The sequence below is a fragment of the Centropristis striata genome, chromosome 4, assembly GCF_030273125.1.
Source record: "Centropristis striata isolate RG_2023a ecotype Rhode Island chromosome 4, C.striata_1.0, whole genome shotgun sequence".
Lineage (NCBI taxonomy): Eukaryota > Metazoa > Chordata > Actinopteri > Perciformes > Serranidae > Centropristis > Centropristis striata.
Window position 1 is genome coordinate 30,798,897 of NC_081520.1, and position 19,712 is coordinate 30,818,608.

A 19,712-nucleotide genomic window follows, 5' to 3' on the forward strand; every position below is an offset into this window, starting at 1 on the left:
AAGAATCTCATTTGTTTTCAAGTTCTATCTTAGGAAAAAACTTAAGAAAAGATAAGAATTTCTTCATGAATGCCAAGTCTTCTTAAATTTTGTCTTAAGGGCAAAATTAAGAAAAAAAGTGTGACTTAAGAAGCATTTTTTTCTTAAGAATGCTTTGTGAATCCGGCCCCAGGTTTTGACACACACATTCACATGTTGTTACATGCAGTGGTGGAATGTAACTAAGTACATTTACTCAAGTAGTGTACTTAAGTACATTTTTGAGATACTTGTACTTTACTTCAGTATTTCCATTTTATTTAACTTTCTACTTCTACTCCACTACTTTTTGAGGCAAATATTGTACTTTTTACTCCGCTACATTTAGCTGACAGCTTTAGTTACTTTTTCTAAATTAAACCTCAAAACAGTATATTAAGTAGTTAAAATGAGCCCTGGCTTGAGAAAATTTAAATAGGATTGGGAGTATAAAGTACAATATTTGCCTCAAAATGTAGTGAAGTAGAAGTATAAAGATGCATAACATAGAAATACTCAAGTAAAGTGCAAGTAGCTCAAAATTGTACTTAAATACAGTACTTGAGTAAAAGTACTTCGTTACATTCCACCACTGCTCACTATGCATGTTTTCTGCTCAATGTCTGTTATTTTGTAGCTTTGTGCCCAAAGGGTGACAGAAACATCCTGAACACAGAAAAATGAAAAGAGAAAATACAGAGTCCAGGATCTCTGCGGATACAGACAGCACCAACCCTTCTAGTGTTTTTAGTCCTGCATTGACAACTTAACACAGGGTTATGCTGTTTTGAGGCATGTGGATTATATCCATCTTGATGTATAACAGAGAAAATTAATTGTTGATGCCATTTGTTTTGGCCAAGCTGTGGCTGTAGATGTACTTGGATGCTGGTATTGTTTTTTTTGTTAAAAATAACAGGATGAATAAGACAGAGAAATCCATGAATCACAACACCTGCCTCCACAGTAGTGATGCCATGGCTGTAAACATCCAAAAGCTCCCAGACTTTTTGGGTCATAAAGTCAAAAATCTGGTTAGGATGAGTCATTGTTTTTCTTTTTTATGGTCCTGAAATTCTAAGTGAACAGTTTGTGTGGAGATGAAGCCTTAAAAACGGCAGCCTTAACCATTTATTTTGCAATTGTTGACAAAATGGCATGTTTTGAATATTCAGACACATACCCTGCTCTTTTCTATGCCATTTGCACCCAATGTAGGCTAGTTAAAGAGATTGAGGACAAGGAATATTTGTGAAATCAGGATGTTCAAGTTTGCAGTGTCATACTTGTTATTTAACATAGTTTATTGTTTTGTTTTGCATTTTAGGGGTTGTTTAATGAGGTTTATTGTGTGTCTATGTGTGCACCTGCGTGTCTGAGTACAAAGGCGAACTTGACATTAGCACCACCTTTGATCTGTTTCTAGATAAATCACTGCTGTGAAGCTTTGTTGGTTCAGTGGAGAGTGCTTTGAAAATCACTGCCCTCTATGTCTTTGTCTGCTCTTGATAAATTTGCAAAAACAGGGGGAATGAAAATACAAAGGAGGAGGAAAAAGAGGCATAGCGACAAGGAGAAAAGAAACACCAGAAATAGGAAACATGACAAAGATGTCTGATTGTTGAAACAAAGATAAAGACGATTGTAAGTTTTTAATCAACTCTCTCAGATTTACAGTTGGTTTAAAATGTGAGCATGAAATAGAAGAAAAGGCTTTCTACTTTGTCACAAAAGTCCCCTTGAGTTATGCCTTCTTCAGGAGACAACTGAAGCAACAACACTGGTGCATTTTCCTTGATGCAGATCAGTGTCCCCAATGCATCATGTCCTAAAATGGCCACCACGCTAGTGGACATAACTCTCTGTGATATGTTGGATAGTTAAAGGTGGAGTCAGTGATTCTAGAGAAAGATTGTTGTCATTTGAACTTAACGTCCCAAACAAATACACCCCTCCCATTAGTGCTCCTTCAGCATGTGCCAGATTTACGAGCCTTTCTCTTTATACGTCCGTGGACTCCCCCCTGGCCTGTGCACGAGCATGAGCGAAATAGTGTTGTGTGGCTATGTACAAGTGAAGGGTATGGAGTTCAACTACTGCCAAAACTCCACAAACATGCAAAACATGTTTTACTCACACACGTTAGCTTCAAGCTAGGTGGGCGTGTTTCGGCCGCCTCAGCTGCAGCAGGGGTCTTCCTGGCGGCCTTAAATTGACTCAACAGCACCACCTGATGTTCTGGAGTGTGGAGTTACAGGACATTTGTGTTGGATGTCAGTGCATTTGTGTGTGGATCAGATTGCATTTATGTGTGGATATCAGTGCAATAGTGTGGGGATCTGCAAGGCGGAGTATTACTGCCAAAAGTCACGTGACAGTTCTGTAGTTGTAGTCCAAAAAAATTGGACTTGAAAGATTTCAGTTTGTACTTGAAGAATATTTTTTTGTACTTGAAGAAATATTTACGTTATTTGTTTCTGAAGCATGGTGTATTTTGTTTTTTCATAATATGACAGTAGCATTTTAAAGCTCCTGCTGACTATTTCATCTGAAACAGCAAGGTACAAGCACATCCCATGCAGATACATGTGCTCTGTTTCTGTAATTTAGTGTTTATCTAGGCTACATTCTGTGTGTGAGTGTGTGCATTTGTTTGACTGTGAGAGTGGGATGTAAGAGTACGACACAATATAGCCAGGGCCTGACAAGATAAGAGCATTGCAGTGTTGTGCGTGTTTGTGTGTGTGTGTGTGTGTGTGTGAGAGAGAGAGAGAGAGAGAGAGAGAGAGAGAGAGAGAGAGAGAGAGAGAAAAGGGATGAGAGAGGCTGACTCATTGACTCTTTGCTGCTCAGTGCTTGTTCATGCAAATGAGAGTGTGTTGACATGCTGGAGTCTGCTCACAAAAGACAATCCATTAGCTGTCCGTTCCACCTCCCGCTTTATCCTTAACTCCATCTTTCCCTCTCGTTCCTCAAGTCCAGTGCATCTCCTTCTCCTGGTGTCTCCCTCCTGTCTTCCCCTCTCTCCTTACTCCCCCTCTCTTCCTGCCTCTATTTCCACCTCTGGCCCTTTCAGCTGTTTTTCTCGCTTCCCCTCCCTCTCGCTGTTTCATCTACCTTCAGCTCCCCGTTGCCTATGGCGATAGCAACCTATATCTGTACATTTAGATAATCTTAGTATGTAGAATGTGAACATCACAGTGTGTGCTGCTCAGGCCTTGCAATTATAAGGCATAACAACATTTACATATACTTGTGCAGTAAGATATCATCCTCAATCATGCACGAATTGATAAAATAAGCAAATATGCAGACAGAGTGACTAGGAGTCAGGTGGCAGAAGGCAATTCTCAATGGCAAATCACAAAGCTGAAGGACAGCAATGAATATACAGTCGCCCATTAAGTTGGAATGATTTAGTTTTCAGACTCAATCCTCTGTTATTGTGGTTTTATTTTCATTGTGATATGTTTGGAAGAGATTGATTAATAAAGTTTTGAGAAGATATACACTTTATCCGTCAAGAATAAATCACATTGTCACAATCATTTCATGGAAAGAGGTAAAAAATATTTTATTCCAACTTTTATGGCGACCGTGTAGTTAGGTTTGATCTGAATAATATATTTATATATTTTTTAATTATATAAATATATATTTTTTAAATGTATTGTTCATATGCATTTTGTGCATATTGGCCGTGGAAAAAGAAATTAAACAAAATAAATAAGTAAAATATTATATATTTTAAAGGAAATAATATGAGAGTAGATTACTACTTAACTCATTAGTTGAAGTTTTTAACCAGGCTACCAAAAACATAAACAGCAGCTCCAAACAATCTGTTTCCATGCCCTAATTTATATCTAGCTTGCATTGTTTATCTGTGAAGAATTCTCATCAGAGTTACAGATGGAGAACTACCTTGAAAATGTTGTCATTTCCTTGTGGTGACAATGCAGTGACCTTGAACAAGGCCTCAGTATAAAGGTGTAACAACTTGCTACAAAGAAGAATCAATACCACATACTGACATACTCTCTCAGTTTGCTGTGTTGTTCACACCCTCTCTGCTTTTTGCCTCCCCAAAGTTGGATTGCGCTTTACTCTTTCCCTCTTTCCATCCAGCTATTTCTACCGCTCAAACATTCCTCAGTTTTCTTTATTGTTTACACACCTCACTTTCTCTGTCTCCCATCTCTCCTACCCTTCCCCCCTCTATCTGTCTTGCTTTCCTCCTAACCGCTGTGTTCATTTTGCCCTTCGTTCCTTCTTCGTTCACTTACCTCCTCCTTCTCTGCGCTGTGATGACAGAGATGCAGGCAGAAGGAGAGGAGAGTGCTGAGTTAAACAGAGACGCACAACTAGGCCAACACAACTGCCTCCAGGGATGTGTGTGTATGTGTGTGTGTGTGTGTGTGTGTGTGTGTGTGTGTGTGTGTCCATGTAAATTTGTATCTGTGCATCAGTGTGTGTGAGAGTTTGTGACAGAGTAAGACAGAAAATGAGAGTGACAGAGAAACACAGACAGACACTGAGAGTAAGGTGGTGAGACACTAGTATAATTATACCTACTGTCCATGATTAAAAAAGCAACAATAGTTGTTTAAAGGCAATTTCAACCTTCATTGTGTAACAGGAAGATGCAATGAAACTTTTAGGTTAATAGCAGTCATCTTGCAGTCCCGTAAGGATTATTATGTCAGTCCTGCAGGATGGCTTGACAGTGTTGTTCCTCCTTATGCTGCACATATTAAGCATTACAGTGTGCACAGGATACTGACTTAGTCTAGACTTCATAGTGTAGAGTGCCCTTAGGTTTCTCTTAGGGGCTTTTTGAGGTTTGACTAATTAGGCATTGTTCCAGCTGGTGCTTGTCAAGTAAAAGTGCGTCTAGCAATTTTTCAAAGCCTAGCTGCACAGTCTGCATTGCTACCCATATTGCTTGAAGCAAACACACTTGTAGCAAATCATTAACCTGTAACTTTAGCAGTCTCATTCCATGCATTGACACATTTATTTGTCCATTAGATCTAACACAAATCTATGTGAACTGGATTGATTTTTGCAAAGAAAGGGGCCAATTTTGAGACAAATACATGCATATTTCCTAACTGAAACATGTGAAAATAGCGCAGGATAAATCAATCAGGGATACTTATCACATTGTGTGTCTTTTTTATGCAGGTTTAGCAACTGCAAAAACCGAACAATCGTTTTTTAAACTCGCCTGGATACGTACAAAATATATTTTCAAACCAATCTTATTTTTTCTTTTTAATCAACATAGATTTTAAAGACAACATGGGTCTAATTTTTCACAGTCTTAGCCGTCTTCTTATCATTGGTAACATAACATAACATAACATAACATAACATAACATAACATAACATAACATAACATAACATAACATAATACACACCAAGTGAATTGCTGTGATCTCTATGAGTAGTAGCATGTGCAGTACAGTAGTCTAATGTGGTACAGTAATGTAGAATAACCGCCTGTGTTCATGCCGACTGGATCTTGCCAAGTTGTGTTTCAGGGGATGGATGTGTTTTGAACTTGGACCCTGTCGGTCAAAGGCTGCATATGTGTTGTATATGTTTGTATGTGTGTTTTTATGTATATATGTCAGTTATTCTAAGAAACAGACAGTCAGAAGCAGTATGTGTCTCCCTCTTGGATGTATTCTGTGTGCATGTAGGGAAATACTGTGTGTGTGTGTGTGTGTGTGTGTGTAGATGTAGACTGTATGTATTATGCAGACCTAGGAGAGCCTTGTGCTATAAATAAAACAGGGCTGCAGTGTGCTCACTGGCGGAATAATCTATCTGACACTATGGAGAAAGAGAGAGAGAGAAGTAATTGAAGAGACAGAAGAAGAGCAGAGAGAGAGAGAGAGAGAGAGAGAGAGAGAGAGAGAGAGAGAGAGAGAGAGAGAGAGGCAGGAACAAAAGACAGGTGATGATAGAGAGTGTAACTAAAACTAGAGAAAAGGAAGGAACGGGAGAACGAGAAATCGTTCCCAGGGAGAGAGATGTGAGTGGCTGATCCACAGGGAAGTTAGTCAACAGCTAGTAATCATATTCAAAAGGGCAGCAATGTCTTCCCTTAACATCTTTTGGGGAAATCAGCCACCCATGCCTGTGTCAATCTCTCTCTTCTGTGTTTGCGATGAATAAGAGGCAATCTGTTTTGCTTGTACTCTTCACACCTGTGTTAAGAACATTCAGCCGGACCTGTGTTTGTCATCGTGTTTAAGTGCTGGTGAGAAAAATGTCAAGAAGCTAGTGAAATCAATTTCTATTATGCAAATGCTGTTGGGAATGATACTGCTTTTTTTCCTTTTTTTTCGAACTGCATTCTTGCAAGTGTAAAAAACCCCAACACCATCTGATAGAAATATCTGCATCTAACTGACTAGTTAGCTCCCTGCTTTGTCCTATAACCTATCTAACAAAAGGTTTCTCAGATGTTTTTGTAGTATTAATGTGTCCTTAATAACATACTAAAAGTTTACCAAAATCTAACCACTAGAAAGGTGTCATTTTCAAGATGGGCAGGAAGCCACCAACAAAGCCATATGAGAGAGTATTTATTGAAGAGAAACTGTAAAGTGTCTGTGGTGCAAGGTGCTCATGCAGGAAGGCTCAGTGGAACTGCACAGATCTTTGAGGTTGTACATGTAATAAATGATACGAGTGAAGCTAATAAGTTAAATTAAATGTATGCATGTTATTCATTTTTCAGAATATATGTACTATATGACCTATATTAATGAGTTGGAAATTACATAAATACATGGCCAAAATGAACATATCTATTGGATCAAATAACCATCTAGTGATATTCTCAATAGCTTCATATGACTCCCAGGAAATGTATATTTTGACACCAAGATTAACCAAGATTTTATATAGCTTGATGAAGTGGCTCCCATCAAAAATTGGAACTTTTGGTTATAGAGAGCATCTGGAAGAAATGTGGAGCTTTTGTCCGACGTGTCCCCTTTATTTAGCTGCCTGACTAAAAGGAGTAATGGTCATTTTGAAAATGGGGCATTTCGTGGAGTCAAAAGTTGTTAAACTATTAGTATGTTTTTAAGTACTAGTGTAAACCACTGAGAAACCTTTTGTTAGAATTTTTTTTTAGGGTTAAACCATATTTGCACCTGACTAACTTGAATATCTAATCTTCAAATGCATTTTCTATGTATATGACCTTTGGTCAAGCAATGGTTTTTTAAGGCCATCTGGAAGACTGTGTGGATCAAACCAGTGACATTATGCTGTTGACAGGATTATCTCCTAAACGAGGTCACCAGTTTACAGTTTTTACAGGCATTTTCCATACAGGTCAGCATGCATTATACATCAGGCCTTGTCTTGCTGAATGAAATTTGCTGTCATCTAGATCACAGTAATCTGCTGTAATCATCTCTGTTGTATGCAACATTGTGTGCATGTGTATATGTGGATGTATGTGTGTGTGCAGGCATGTAAGCATAGAAAGGCATGTTTGTATTCATTACGTCCATTATTGGTATGCTTCTTCAGGCGTTATCAAAGCCAGAGACTTTGCCACACCTGAATGTGTTTCCATAGACCTGCAATGACGTAGGAGATTGGAAAAGTAATTACATATTTTATTAGATATGCATTGAAAAGGTCAGGTTTCTGTCAATCAACATCAAAGAGCAAAAGTGTCATTCTTGAATCGCCCTTTTACATCAACATTTATGTTGAGAGAAATTCTAGAAGAGGTAGGTACAGCACAGACACAGAGAAGCAATATTTGTCTGTTGATGTCCTATGTTGGAGCAAATTGGTTTGATTTGAGAGGCTAAAACATACTGTTTAAAACTCACAATCTGTAAATATAAAAAAAAAATCTGTAAACATGTTGCTCATATACTTCCTGTACATATTGACCGTGAAATAAAATGAAATAAAATAAAATAAAACAAAATAAAATAAAATAAAATAAAATAAATGACAAACAAAAAACAAAATAACAAATAATAATATATTTTAAAGGAAATGATATTAGAGTAGATTAGTTTTTTAACCAGGCTACCAAAAACATAAACAGCAGCTCCAGTTTCCATGCCCTGATTTATAGCTTGCTCTAGTTTATCTGTGAAGAATTCTCAGGTTACAGGTGGGGAACTACCTTGAAAATTTGGCATTTTCTTGTGGTGACAATGCAGTGACCTTGAACAAGGCCTCAGTATAAATGTGTAACAACTTGCTACAAAGAAGAATCAATACCACATACTGACATACTCTCTCAGTTTGATGTGTTTATAATAATACATTGTTCACGCCCTCTCTGCTTTTTACCTCCCCAAAGTTTGATTGCACTTTCTTGTTGTACTCTTTCCCTCTTTCCATCCACAATCTGTCTTCCATCCCCCTTCTCCTCTGGCTTACTTTATTTCTGAAGATTTTCTTTTGTATTTGATTTATCTGCCCTCCAGGTCATGGAGTTGAAGGGTCAGATGATCCACGTACCTGAGTCCTGCTCCCTGATGTTTCTGGGCTCTCCACGTGTTGATAAGTTGGAGGAGCTGATGGGCAGGGGCCTCCATCTGTCAGATATCCCCATTCATGATGCTACGCGGGACGTTATCCTGGTGGGGGAGCAGGCCAAGGCCCAGGACGGTCTAAAGAAGAGAATGGACAAACTTAAGGTAGAATTATTATTTATTATGGGTCTATTTGTATTTAAAATACAAAATAACTGATAAAACCATTGCCGTTCTGAAAAAAATGAGATCATCAACATGATTCATGTTTTGTTTTTTTTAAGATATCTTATCAAAACAACCTAACACCAGTTTCATATCCCCTGGAGCACAAAACAAAACAAAAATATATTTTTGGAAATAAGTGAAAATACAGATATTTGTTGTTGCAAATTAACCCTTGAACGGCTCTGGCTGCCAACAGCAAGAAAGTATGCAGGCCTTACATAAACCCTCTATTTTTTACATGTAATGTGTACCAATGCTTTTAATTAATGAAGTTAATTTAGGTTAACAATAGGCGTAGACAGATCAAAATACAACAAGGAGGCGGGTTATCATTAATCATCCATTATGGCCTAAACAACAAGAGTTACTGTATCAGCAAGGAACTTCCAAGCTAATTAAATAAATAAATACATAAAATCAAAATGTGACCATGACATTTGAAATGATGCAAATACACAAAAATATTCAGTATACTTTCTAGGTCTTTATTTTTATTTTCCATCATTTGAAACAACTACTACTGATTCAAACATGTTAAATCCAATTCATCAACTGCACCGACTGATTCATAATGGCTGGAAGAACGTTGCTCCTGGGACTTGCTCTTTTAATGCTTTCAAAGTACCCTTGAGCAAGTCGCTGAGTCTTGACCCAATCCTTCTGCTCACTGCAACACTCTCTCACTGCCACTACTCCCCCAGGCAACTGTTATAAATAACTATATCTTAGTTGACTTGCCCGCTTGAACAATGGTGTAGCACTGCATCAGACAGATTTGGCATTAAGAAGCTCGCCCACAGACACAATTACGCATATGCAGATACACACAATCAAAAATAAATCAAATTAATACCCAAATACATTTACATGCACCAGCAGTTTTAATTTGGTGCAGTACTCCCACATGTCTGTGTTGTTTGTCATCAGTGCCTTCATCAAAGCAAAGCACACAGAACAAAACCTCCCAATCTCCTTCTCTCCTCTCCTAGGCCACATTAGAGCGGACTCACCAGGCACTGGAGGAGGAAAAGAGGAGAACCGTGGATCTCCTTTATTCCATATTTCCAGGCGACGTGGCACAGAAACTGTGGCAGGGTCAGCCAGTGCCTGCTCGCAAATTTGATGATGTGACCATGCTGTTCTCAGACATCGTGGGTTTCACTGCTGTGTGTGCCCAGTGTACACCTATGCAGGTCATCTCCATGCTGAACGAGCTTTACACACGCTTCGACTACCAGTGTGGCATTCTGGATGTTTATAAGGTCAGTAAACAGAAATATGCACACATCTTAATGCGATGTAGTAATACCATCCATTACCTTATTCTGCCCCCGCTCCGCCTCCATTGTCATTTCCAGCTCCACTGGCTCTGCACTCCACCACCACTATATTCTCCTTCTTTACTGCTTTAATAAGCATGTCCATCATCATCATTACATCTTCTCCTTCCACTTCCACTATCCAAGACCTGCCCCCACCCTGGCACTGTGACGCACAACACTGTACCCACCCTGTAAAATTGAGACAAATTACAGCCAATGCATCACCATTTTTGTCTTAATTGATCATAAAAGATAAATTGTGATAAATTAAAGTCACAGTGTCCAATGAACTTGCTTTCCCCTCCGATAGAGTCTTAACAGTGTGTGTGTGTGTGTGTGTGTGTGTGTGTGTGTATACACTGTATGTGTATGCTTGTTGTGGAAAAAGTAACTGATTAATGGCCAGTCTGTGAGAGCTTAACAAAGATGTGTCAATATTGTCCATCTGACAGCGTGGCTTTGGGCCTAGTTACAGCCTCTACTGTTGTCTGCCATCTTTTTCCTCATTTCATCCCTATTTTCTATCATCAGGTCAGTTTTTCTCTTAATTTGTACTCTTTCCACATATGCTTCTCTACTTTATCCTCTCCATCTCATTACCTCAGTCCCTGTGGCAACAACATAAACTCGCCACTTTCCCGTGAAAAAACACGCTTTTTCTCTCAGAAAAGTCATGTATCAGATGCCTGTAGATTGGAAAGAAGAAACAGAGAAAGGCAGAGAGATTTAGTGTATGTAAGAGGGTTTATGTGCATAGCAGTAGAAGAGAGAGCAGGAACAGGAGGACAAGACGAGAAGATTGAGGCCTGCATATGTTGCCATTGTCATGGTTACTGTCGAAATGATTTAGCCGGTGGCAGGTCTAAATGAGAGCAGTTTGTCTCCTAGTTTTCCTTCCCCCTCCTCTTTCTTCACTTGTGCCATCTTTTTTTTTTTTATAAGATCTATGTCAGCTGTCATTATAGTGTTAGATAAGTTACTTTCAAAATGTAATACATTGCACACTACTAGTTACACTACTTTGAAAGTAATAAGTTACTATTACAGTTATTAAAAATATTTTATACAATATTACTGTTTGTGTAGAATAATGCATTGCATTACTACATACATTTTTTTTAACTTCCATTAAAATAACCATGTAAATACCACTAGGCATTATAGAATAGATGAGGTTAATCAAAGCACAGTAGCTAATTGCTGTTCATTATAAATCCAGAGAGCATTGTCCATATAGTGTTTTTTTCTGGCAGAAAACTGCTGACAAGGCACCGGAGAGCACTTCATCCTCTGGGTTGTGTTTCTATGACAACATCTTTAAAAACATATTGCCACTCTAACCACCACTGTATGATAGGTTACCATCGCCCATTTGCTTTTTATTACCTTCTTGGACAAATATCAATTAGTTAACATTGTTTTTTTCCCCATGAGAAACAACCTTTAATGTCACTAAGCTCTCGCCAATGACTAAAAGTCAGTTCAGGTCAATCAATCAGACTTTATTTGTATAGCACTTTTCATACAAGAGAAATGTTACACAAAGTGCTTCAGTTAAAAAAGGATCTCAGGCAGATCTCCATCTCAATGTGGAGCAGTGAGGAAACACTGGAGGCAGGTTGGAAATTAATTAGATAAAATAAATAGAAATAAAGTAAGGTAAGATAAAATAAAATAAAATAAAAAACAGGAGTAAATAATAATAACAATACAAAGTAAAAAAGCTAGATAAAAGAAGATGAAAATAATAAATAAATAATTAAAAAGTAAAGCATGATGTATACATGATGTGTGTGTATATACGTATATATATATATATATATATATATATATATATATATATATATAGACTATATAAATAGACAAATATATAAAACACAAGATGTCAACATCAGATGCATGAGCAGAAAAATATTTAAAAATGGTTCAAGTAAAAGCCAAATTAAAAAGATAAGTTTGCTCTTTAAAAAGTCTCTTGTCCAGCTTTAAATTGATATAATAATGGACAGCATTATTTTTTGACACAGTTTTGACATAGCTTTAGGCTAACTCTATGTACTATGAAAAATGTCAAGCATTTATATTTGTTATTCTTCATGGTGTCTTACAAATAAACCTACATGTAATCCATTTTATAAAATACTGTAAAAATGCAACTCAAAACATTTTTGCTTTTGTGAATATTATTATAATGTTTTCAGACTACTTTTTTGGCATTTCTCTGTCATTTGATAGTGAGAGAAGAGAGAGAAGGAATGACAGGCAGCAAAGGGCCTCGGGCCAGACTCAAACCCAAGCCGCACGGTATCAGGACTCAGAGTTAATGGTACACACTGTACCAGGGTGCCCCAGCTGTTGTGATGACCTTATGATGGTGATCTTCAGGGTGGATGCCATGGTGTCAAGAATGAATGGAAATGCTTTTTACGTTTGAGTTTTTTGTCCTCTCACACTGGGCCAGAAGCAGTGTAAGGTGCTGTAAGTGGCTTTGCAGAGATCCTCTCCAAACGCTCACCAACTCTTACTGTGAGTGATGTAGGCCAAGAGACAGGAACAGGCAGATACTGTTATAATACAAGAGGAATGAAGGAGTGCTTTTAATTTCTACTACTCAGTGGAGATGGTATGAGTGATTGAGTGGCTACTTTAGTTTCACACATCAGCACATCCTCACTGCCACACTTATTGATTTCACTTTCTGCCCCTCCTCCTCCGTTCCTCATGCAGATCGAGACAATCGGTGATGCCTATTGCGTGGCGGGAGGACTTCACAAGAAGGTCGATAGTCACGCAAAGCCAATTGCACACATGGCTCTGAAGATGATGGAACTTTCCGAGGAAGTGCTGACACCTGATGGGAAACCTATCAAGGTGAGTTTTTATGTTTTTGTAACACCACTTCACTTCTACTAGACAGATACTAGCCTCGTTAGCTTATCTTGTTGATAAGCTTCCATGGTTTGCTAGGCTCACGTTTTTTTTCCAATCCGTCTTTCCCCCCTTAATGGCACTGCTTTAACATACAGTCATGGAAAAAATGATTAGACCACTCTTGATAATAACCAAAATCATTGTCAAGAAAACCATGTAAAATGTCTAGATATCAGCTCTTAAATTAAACTCTTATGAGCTATTTTTGTTGTTATCATTATATTTGTCCAAACAAATGCACCTTTAGTTGTAGCAGGCATTAAAATGAACAAGGAATTGAAGAAAACAATATTTTTTTCCATGACAGTATAAAGATTTTATGGCTACATGACTTGTTAACAGTGTCCAGTGATCTGCATGTTTGTTTGCTTTGTTTATGCATTCCCTCTCTTGCTACTTCCATAACTTTATTTATGTTTGCAATATTATATTTTGTGTGTTTTATTCTACAACCATGACTCCAAAATAGTTGGGACTCTGTGAAAAACCGAATAAAAACCCTTTGTAACCTACATTTAATTGAATACAGTACAAACACATCATATCTAATGCTCAGACTGGGAATCTTGGATTTTATGATTGTATGTACTGCCTTTTTAGCAGCCATTCATTCATCTCTTTTGTTAAGTGTAGTCATCAACTTAATTGAGCATTCATTGTTTGTCTAACTCCTGTATGTTTTGCTTATATATGTGAGTCTGTGCCTGTGTGTGTGTGTAAAAATATTTAAATGTGGGTACAGTTCAGGATTCCCCATGGAAATAAAGATAAATGATGTGTCCAACTGCTGATTATCAAACTAACTGAAGCCTGGTGCGTGAGCTGCAGTTCTGCTGTGAGTTTTTTTTAATCAGCACCTGATTGTGACTGATTGGGCCATTTGTCTCTACTTTACAATTATTTTTTTACCCTAAAATTGTGGCAACCCTAATTACAATGAAGCGAACGTACAATCAATCACACAGATCCTGACACATGTTGTCGTGTTATCAATAGCTACTATATGACGGTTTAAACAATCGCCCCACTCATTAAATACGTGGCCTTTGTTGTGTGATGTAGCGCCACTGCTCGCTCTCCCCGGGATTTAATAAGCCGAATATTATATTCTTTAGAAAAATGTAACAATTTCTTCTGCTTCCTCCACTGTAATGCGCTGCAGGAAACCCTGCACAGTGCATTGTTAAAATGTTAATAGTGGCTTGTTCAACCCCAATTCCAAAAAAATGAATAAAAAACAGAAGTTTTTCAGTTTGATTGAATATATATATTGAATATGCAATGCATTTTGGGGCTGCTAAATATGGCTAGTAAGCTCATAATTTCTGTTAATGTAGTATACATCCACCATGTACACAAAATCAACATGCTATGCAGTTGGAATGCACTGCATACTTTTTTTTTTTTAGTATAAATAACATGCAAGTATGTGGTTTTTAATACAACCTTTGGTTTTAGACAATAGTGTGATGTTGTAATTGAAAGACTGTGTGCCTGTGTCTGATTCTGCCTGTATCTAAATGGTTTTCTCATTCTGAATATATTTGTGCTGGTATTTGCACATAATTTCAGAACGCACATTGACAGTCAAGGTTACAGCACTGTAGACCACGTCTTGTGCAGTTGTCATGGTGACAACAGAATACATTATTGACTTTGAAGGCTTTGTGTTGTGATTTAAATAGTTTGGATGGACAGATGGGTGGATGGATGGATGGATGGATGGATGGATGGATGGATGGATGGATGGATGGATGGATGGATGGATGGACGGATGGGTGGATGGATGGATGGATGGATGGATGGGTGGATGGGTGGATGGATGGACGGATGGGTGGATGGATGGATGGATGGATGGATGGATGGATGGATGGACAGATGGGTGGATGATGGATGGATGGATGGATGGATGGATGGATGGATGGATGATGGACAGATGGGTGGATGGATGATAGATGGATGGATGGATGGATGGACAGATGGGTGGATTGATGGATGGATGGACGGATGGGTGGATGGATGGATGGATGGATAGATGGATAGATGGATGGATGGAAGAAATAAAGAAGATGGATGATATAGGTGTAAGGGATCTGAACTGACAGATGGGACAATGATATTTGGAAAAACTTACCTCAATCTACTCAAACACTTTCATGAATAGAGACATTGAGAAATGCTTCACTTTAAAAAAAAAAAGAGGAGGTGACGTAGTATAAAGAGCATTTTAACCCAGGAGACTGCTGTTAATGTCTTGTGGGAAACCAAAACTCAACATTGAGTTATCTTACCATATTGTAACTACCTAAATCACGTAACAATGTAAATAACATAACCATCTAAATAATTTAACTCAGTCTTGTTCTACAACACAGAAGTGAAGTGAACATAACCAATTTATTTAATTCTTTTTTGTAATATAGGTTAGTATCAGATATGTCATCAATAAGTATTTAGCATTCGCCCCATCTGGCACATGCATCCCATTAATGCACACCACTGTGTGCAGTCTGAGGGAGAAATTGATTCAGATTGTTAAAATGTATTATCAGGATAAATAGCAAAGCAGTATGCACCCTCTGCGTGCTGTGTTGGTGATTGAACATTTTCATCAGCTCGTTAGTGTTTAAGACATATGGCTTATTAAAACATTGACTAAGACATTCAAAGCTTTTCACTCAATAAGAAAGGTATTTATGTGCGGTGTTCATTTAAGTAAACTTTCAATAAAGAACCACACACCATGAAAACACAATAATTGTGAACTGGCAATTGTCTTGCATGACAAAATCCAGAAAACTCTCACTTCTATAAACAATAATTACTTTAATATTTAATACAAAAAGATCACAATTCCAGTAGTCTTAAGGGGTAAGGTAGAGGAATAGAGAAAGAGTAAAATATGTGTAATAGAGAATAGTTCTTAATCTTCTGCACTAATGGTTCAGTGGAGCATGTTTTCATAAAATCAGGCAATAGACATGGAGAACCTTAATAGTGTGTGTCTGTGTTTGAGTTATTCTTATTCTCTCCCAGCCAGCTGCTTGTGTCATTCAACTAAAGACAAGTTGTTTTTAATCCTTTTATTATATTTAATACTGAATCCTGATCCATTACTTATATCCATCTGAAGTTCCATGAACTATTAAATTCATCATCTTAAATTATAAATATGATATAACTAAAAGTTTAAGATTTTTAACCACAGTTATGCATATACTGCCCACACTGCAGTGACACAGAGCTGGTCTCGCCTGTTTACTCACAGAATTAATGTCAATTAGCGAAAGCAAATATGAGCTACCACTAGTGATGCTTGTCATACTGGATGATGAGAAGCTGCCTCCTGAATGTTTACCACTGTCTCTGCCAATTAGAAAAAGAGACAAGAAATAGGAGACTTGTTGCTGTTGGAGCTTTGCGAAGTTTTCCAACCCAGGTGTCTGAACTGAGTCCATCAATGCTACAACTGAATAATTTCCTCACATTCACACACTTTCATTTTCACTCTGATCTGCAGTAAAACGATTCACTGTGGAGTCTGACTCTCTCGTGTCTGTGGACGTTTACTTATGTAGATGCATTTGTGTTTACGTTGGGAGATGATTACTGCCTGTGTGTGCTGCGTGTGATGTTTTGTTCTATTTATAAACCTTATGCTTCTGAGTGTGGTGTGTGTGTGTTTGTGTATATGTATGTGTGTGTGTTTGTTTGTTGGTTTTAAACGGTCTAAGATTTGTTACTCTTGTCCTCTCTCTAAGCGTCTCTTCCTTGGCCTCTCTTGTCCTCATCATTCTCTTTTCTTAAGTCTGACCTCTATCCCTTTATTCACACTTTATGTTGTGGTTATATATAAACGTGCATATTTCATCCTGATGTCGTATCAAGATGAAATATGATGTGTTGGTTAGCTTTGCTTACTGTGTATTCACCTTACACAACCTCTCTAAGCTTGCTTGGTTGACATTCATGCAGAAAAGCCACACTTTTCTTTAGTTTTGCACATAAATTTGCTGTATTTCACCCATTTTTTCAAACAATATGTAATATCACAATTGTTTATTTTTGCATAGTGGCTTTAGGACATTTAAAACAGTAATGTTACTGTTGGAAAATTATATCAACTGCAGTAAAATGAAAACACATTAGTGTTGATCCACTTTCAGAAGGTTATAAGAAACTACTGCTCAGATTACTCGTTAAGACAAGATTAATATTAAATCTGTCTCGTGTGGAACTGCATTTAACATTATTTTATGTATGTTTGGAGTCCAAGCTGTCTTTTAGAGAAGACAAATATGAATATATTAAATAGAGAGGAAAGGAAAAACGCACAGCTGAAATAACACACTTTATTTCAATTCATGAGAATGAAAAGGGAACACAGGATATGGTTTATTAATGTCTATCCTCAGTCCAGTCTCTGTCAAGGTCAACCGTCACCCTTAGGCTGCCTTCGGTAGCTCTGCAGGCCTGGCTGCAAACTTGCAATGACTTAAAAGCTGGTGACATTCTATATTTTACTTACTGTGAACTATTCTTGTGAAATTTTAAAGTCCCCTATTAACTTCTGTTTGAGCCACATTTGTTAAAAACTAATGTTGGGCTTCGCAGTTAATTCGATTTTATTTTCAATTCCAATTTGCCTTCAAATGATTATGAAAACAAAATAATCAAGATAAAAATGATTGTGTCCCACAATGATGCTCTGGTGTTATGCTCTTGCATGTTTACCCCGAGTTATTGAGTGGAACATGTTAAATATAATTGTATTTATTTTTTATTTTATTTATTTTTTGTATTTTTTGTTTTCAGTTTCCAGTAGGTTGTGGCAGTGCACTGCACCATATTTGGTCATAATTATTTGCATTTGTTTTATATGGAATATTTATGTTCACTAGTTTTCGATGCACTAATGCTACATCATAGTTATTTATTCTTTTTTAACACTTTTTATTGGTGAGAAGCATGAATACACAAACACAGCACTTGTTAACCGTTTTTTTCATATTTTTTGTACCACCCTTCCCCACCCCTAGAACTAATCCTTAGAATAACGAAAAACAACAATAAACTTAAAAAAACAGTACATTAATAAACAAAAAACAATAGATACAATTTAGAGAAAGAAAAAAAGAAAAAATTGAAAAAAAAGGGAAAAAAGGAAGGAGAAAAAAAGTTGTTATTTATTCTGATCAAATGTATTTATTTATATATATTTTTATTTTATTTTTTTATTGTCATAGTTGAATCTATAGTTTCAGGAAATGGCTAGGCCTTTATATAAAAAATAATTAACTAATTGAATAATAATAACTAATTGAACTACATTATTTTATATATGTAGAAGCATTTAATAGGCCTGGGACTGGTAGAGACATGTTGGGTAATTCTGGGAGTAATAAAACCGACTAACGCGTTTGTTTTGTTCTTTTCTTGGAATTTTGTCGACAATAACAAAAATATAGAACAGCAGCAGGGTAAGAATGATTGAACCTATTTATATCTATTTTTGCAGATTCCTTTTCTTCTTCTTTTTTTGCCACCAAGAGCATCTTTGCTTAAAAAAAAACACAGAGAATGACTCAGATAGGAACAAATGGTGTGTGTGAGAAAGACGGTAGGACAGATAGCTGCTGAATAACAGATAGGACACTGTTCTGTGCGTTGCTGTGCTCCTAACATTGTCCATTTGTCTCAAAATAGAAAGGCCTTGCCAAGCATTTTTGGCCTGCTCTCTTGCTCTTCCACTTCCCTCGCTCTCTGTCTTTCCTCTTCCCCTCTTTATCTCTCCCTCCCCCCTCACTCTCTCCTCTGCAGCTCCTCTCTAACTTATTCTTTTCATTTCCCCCTTCAGCTTCTGACTTTCTTTCCTCTCGGTTTTCATTGTCGTTCATCTGCTTTTCAATATTTTGCGCTGTCTGTTATGCTCTCCTCTTTCTTATCCCTCCTCGCTTCATGTTGGTACAAAGGAGAGTTATAGAGATATTCAACACTTCAGCATGATAAATGCTGTTCAGTGAGTGCACTCAACTCTAGCCAGTGTTGCACTGTTATGCAAACTAGCATGAGAGCTGTGAGAGAGAACTGAGAGAGAGAGAAATGGAGAGAGTGATCTAGGGACACAGAGAGCAATATACAGGAGTGAGATGTCAAGAGAGAAACATATAGAAATAGTGGGTTGTAAGTTGTTTTAAAAAAAAAAAAATCTATATTACTGCTTTAATTTTAGGCCTTTAAAAAGCATTATCTTTTTGCACATGTGCTTGTCTGTATGAGTGGGTGTAGATATTAGGGATCCAGTGCTTATCTTGTCACTACTATAATATTGTTAAAATGTGTTGATGTTGGCTTATGTCTGCCAATTATACAGTACGCCAGCACTATCTGAGTGTCTTGACCACATGTTCATCTTCCAGTAGCACTTTCAGATCTACAACATACAGAGGTTCGAATAATTGTTTCAGCACTAAAAAACCCAAAACAGCTTTTTTCCAAAACTAAAATTAATGCAGTTCAACCTCTCTAAATATTATAACCTTATAGGATACCTATTATATACTGTTATAATGTCAGATGTTCATATTAAACATGGCCAAAGTTGGGCAAAAACCTTGGGTTTCTATACAGTCATGGAAAAATTATTAGACCACTCTTGTACTCTTCATTGCATTTGTTCATT

At 37.3% G+C, this 19,712-nt stretch overlaps 1 protein-coding gene across 1 annotated transcript in view; it reads left to right on the plus strand.

Annotated features, from left to right (window-relative positions):
• gucy1a2 (guanylate cyclase 1, soluble, alpha 2) overlaps positions 1 to 19,712 on the plus strand; it is a 56,377-nt gene that overhangs the window by 25,827 nt on the left and 10,838 nt on the right. The window contains exons 5-7 of the mRNA XM_059330738.1: positions 8,502 to 8,714; positions 9,767 to 10,039; positions 12,827 to 12,970. Coding sequence (XP_059186721.1) covers positions 8,502 to 8,714; positions 9,767 to 10,039; positions 12,827 to 12,970 — 630 coding nt within the window. The remainder of the gene's footprint in view (positions 1 to 8,501; positions 8,715 to 9,766; positions 10,040 to 12,826; positions 12,971 to 19,712) is intronic.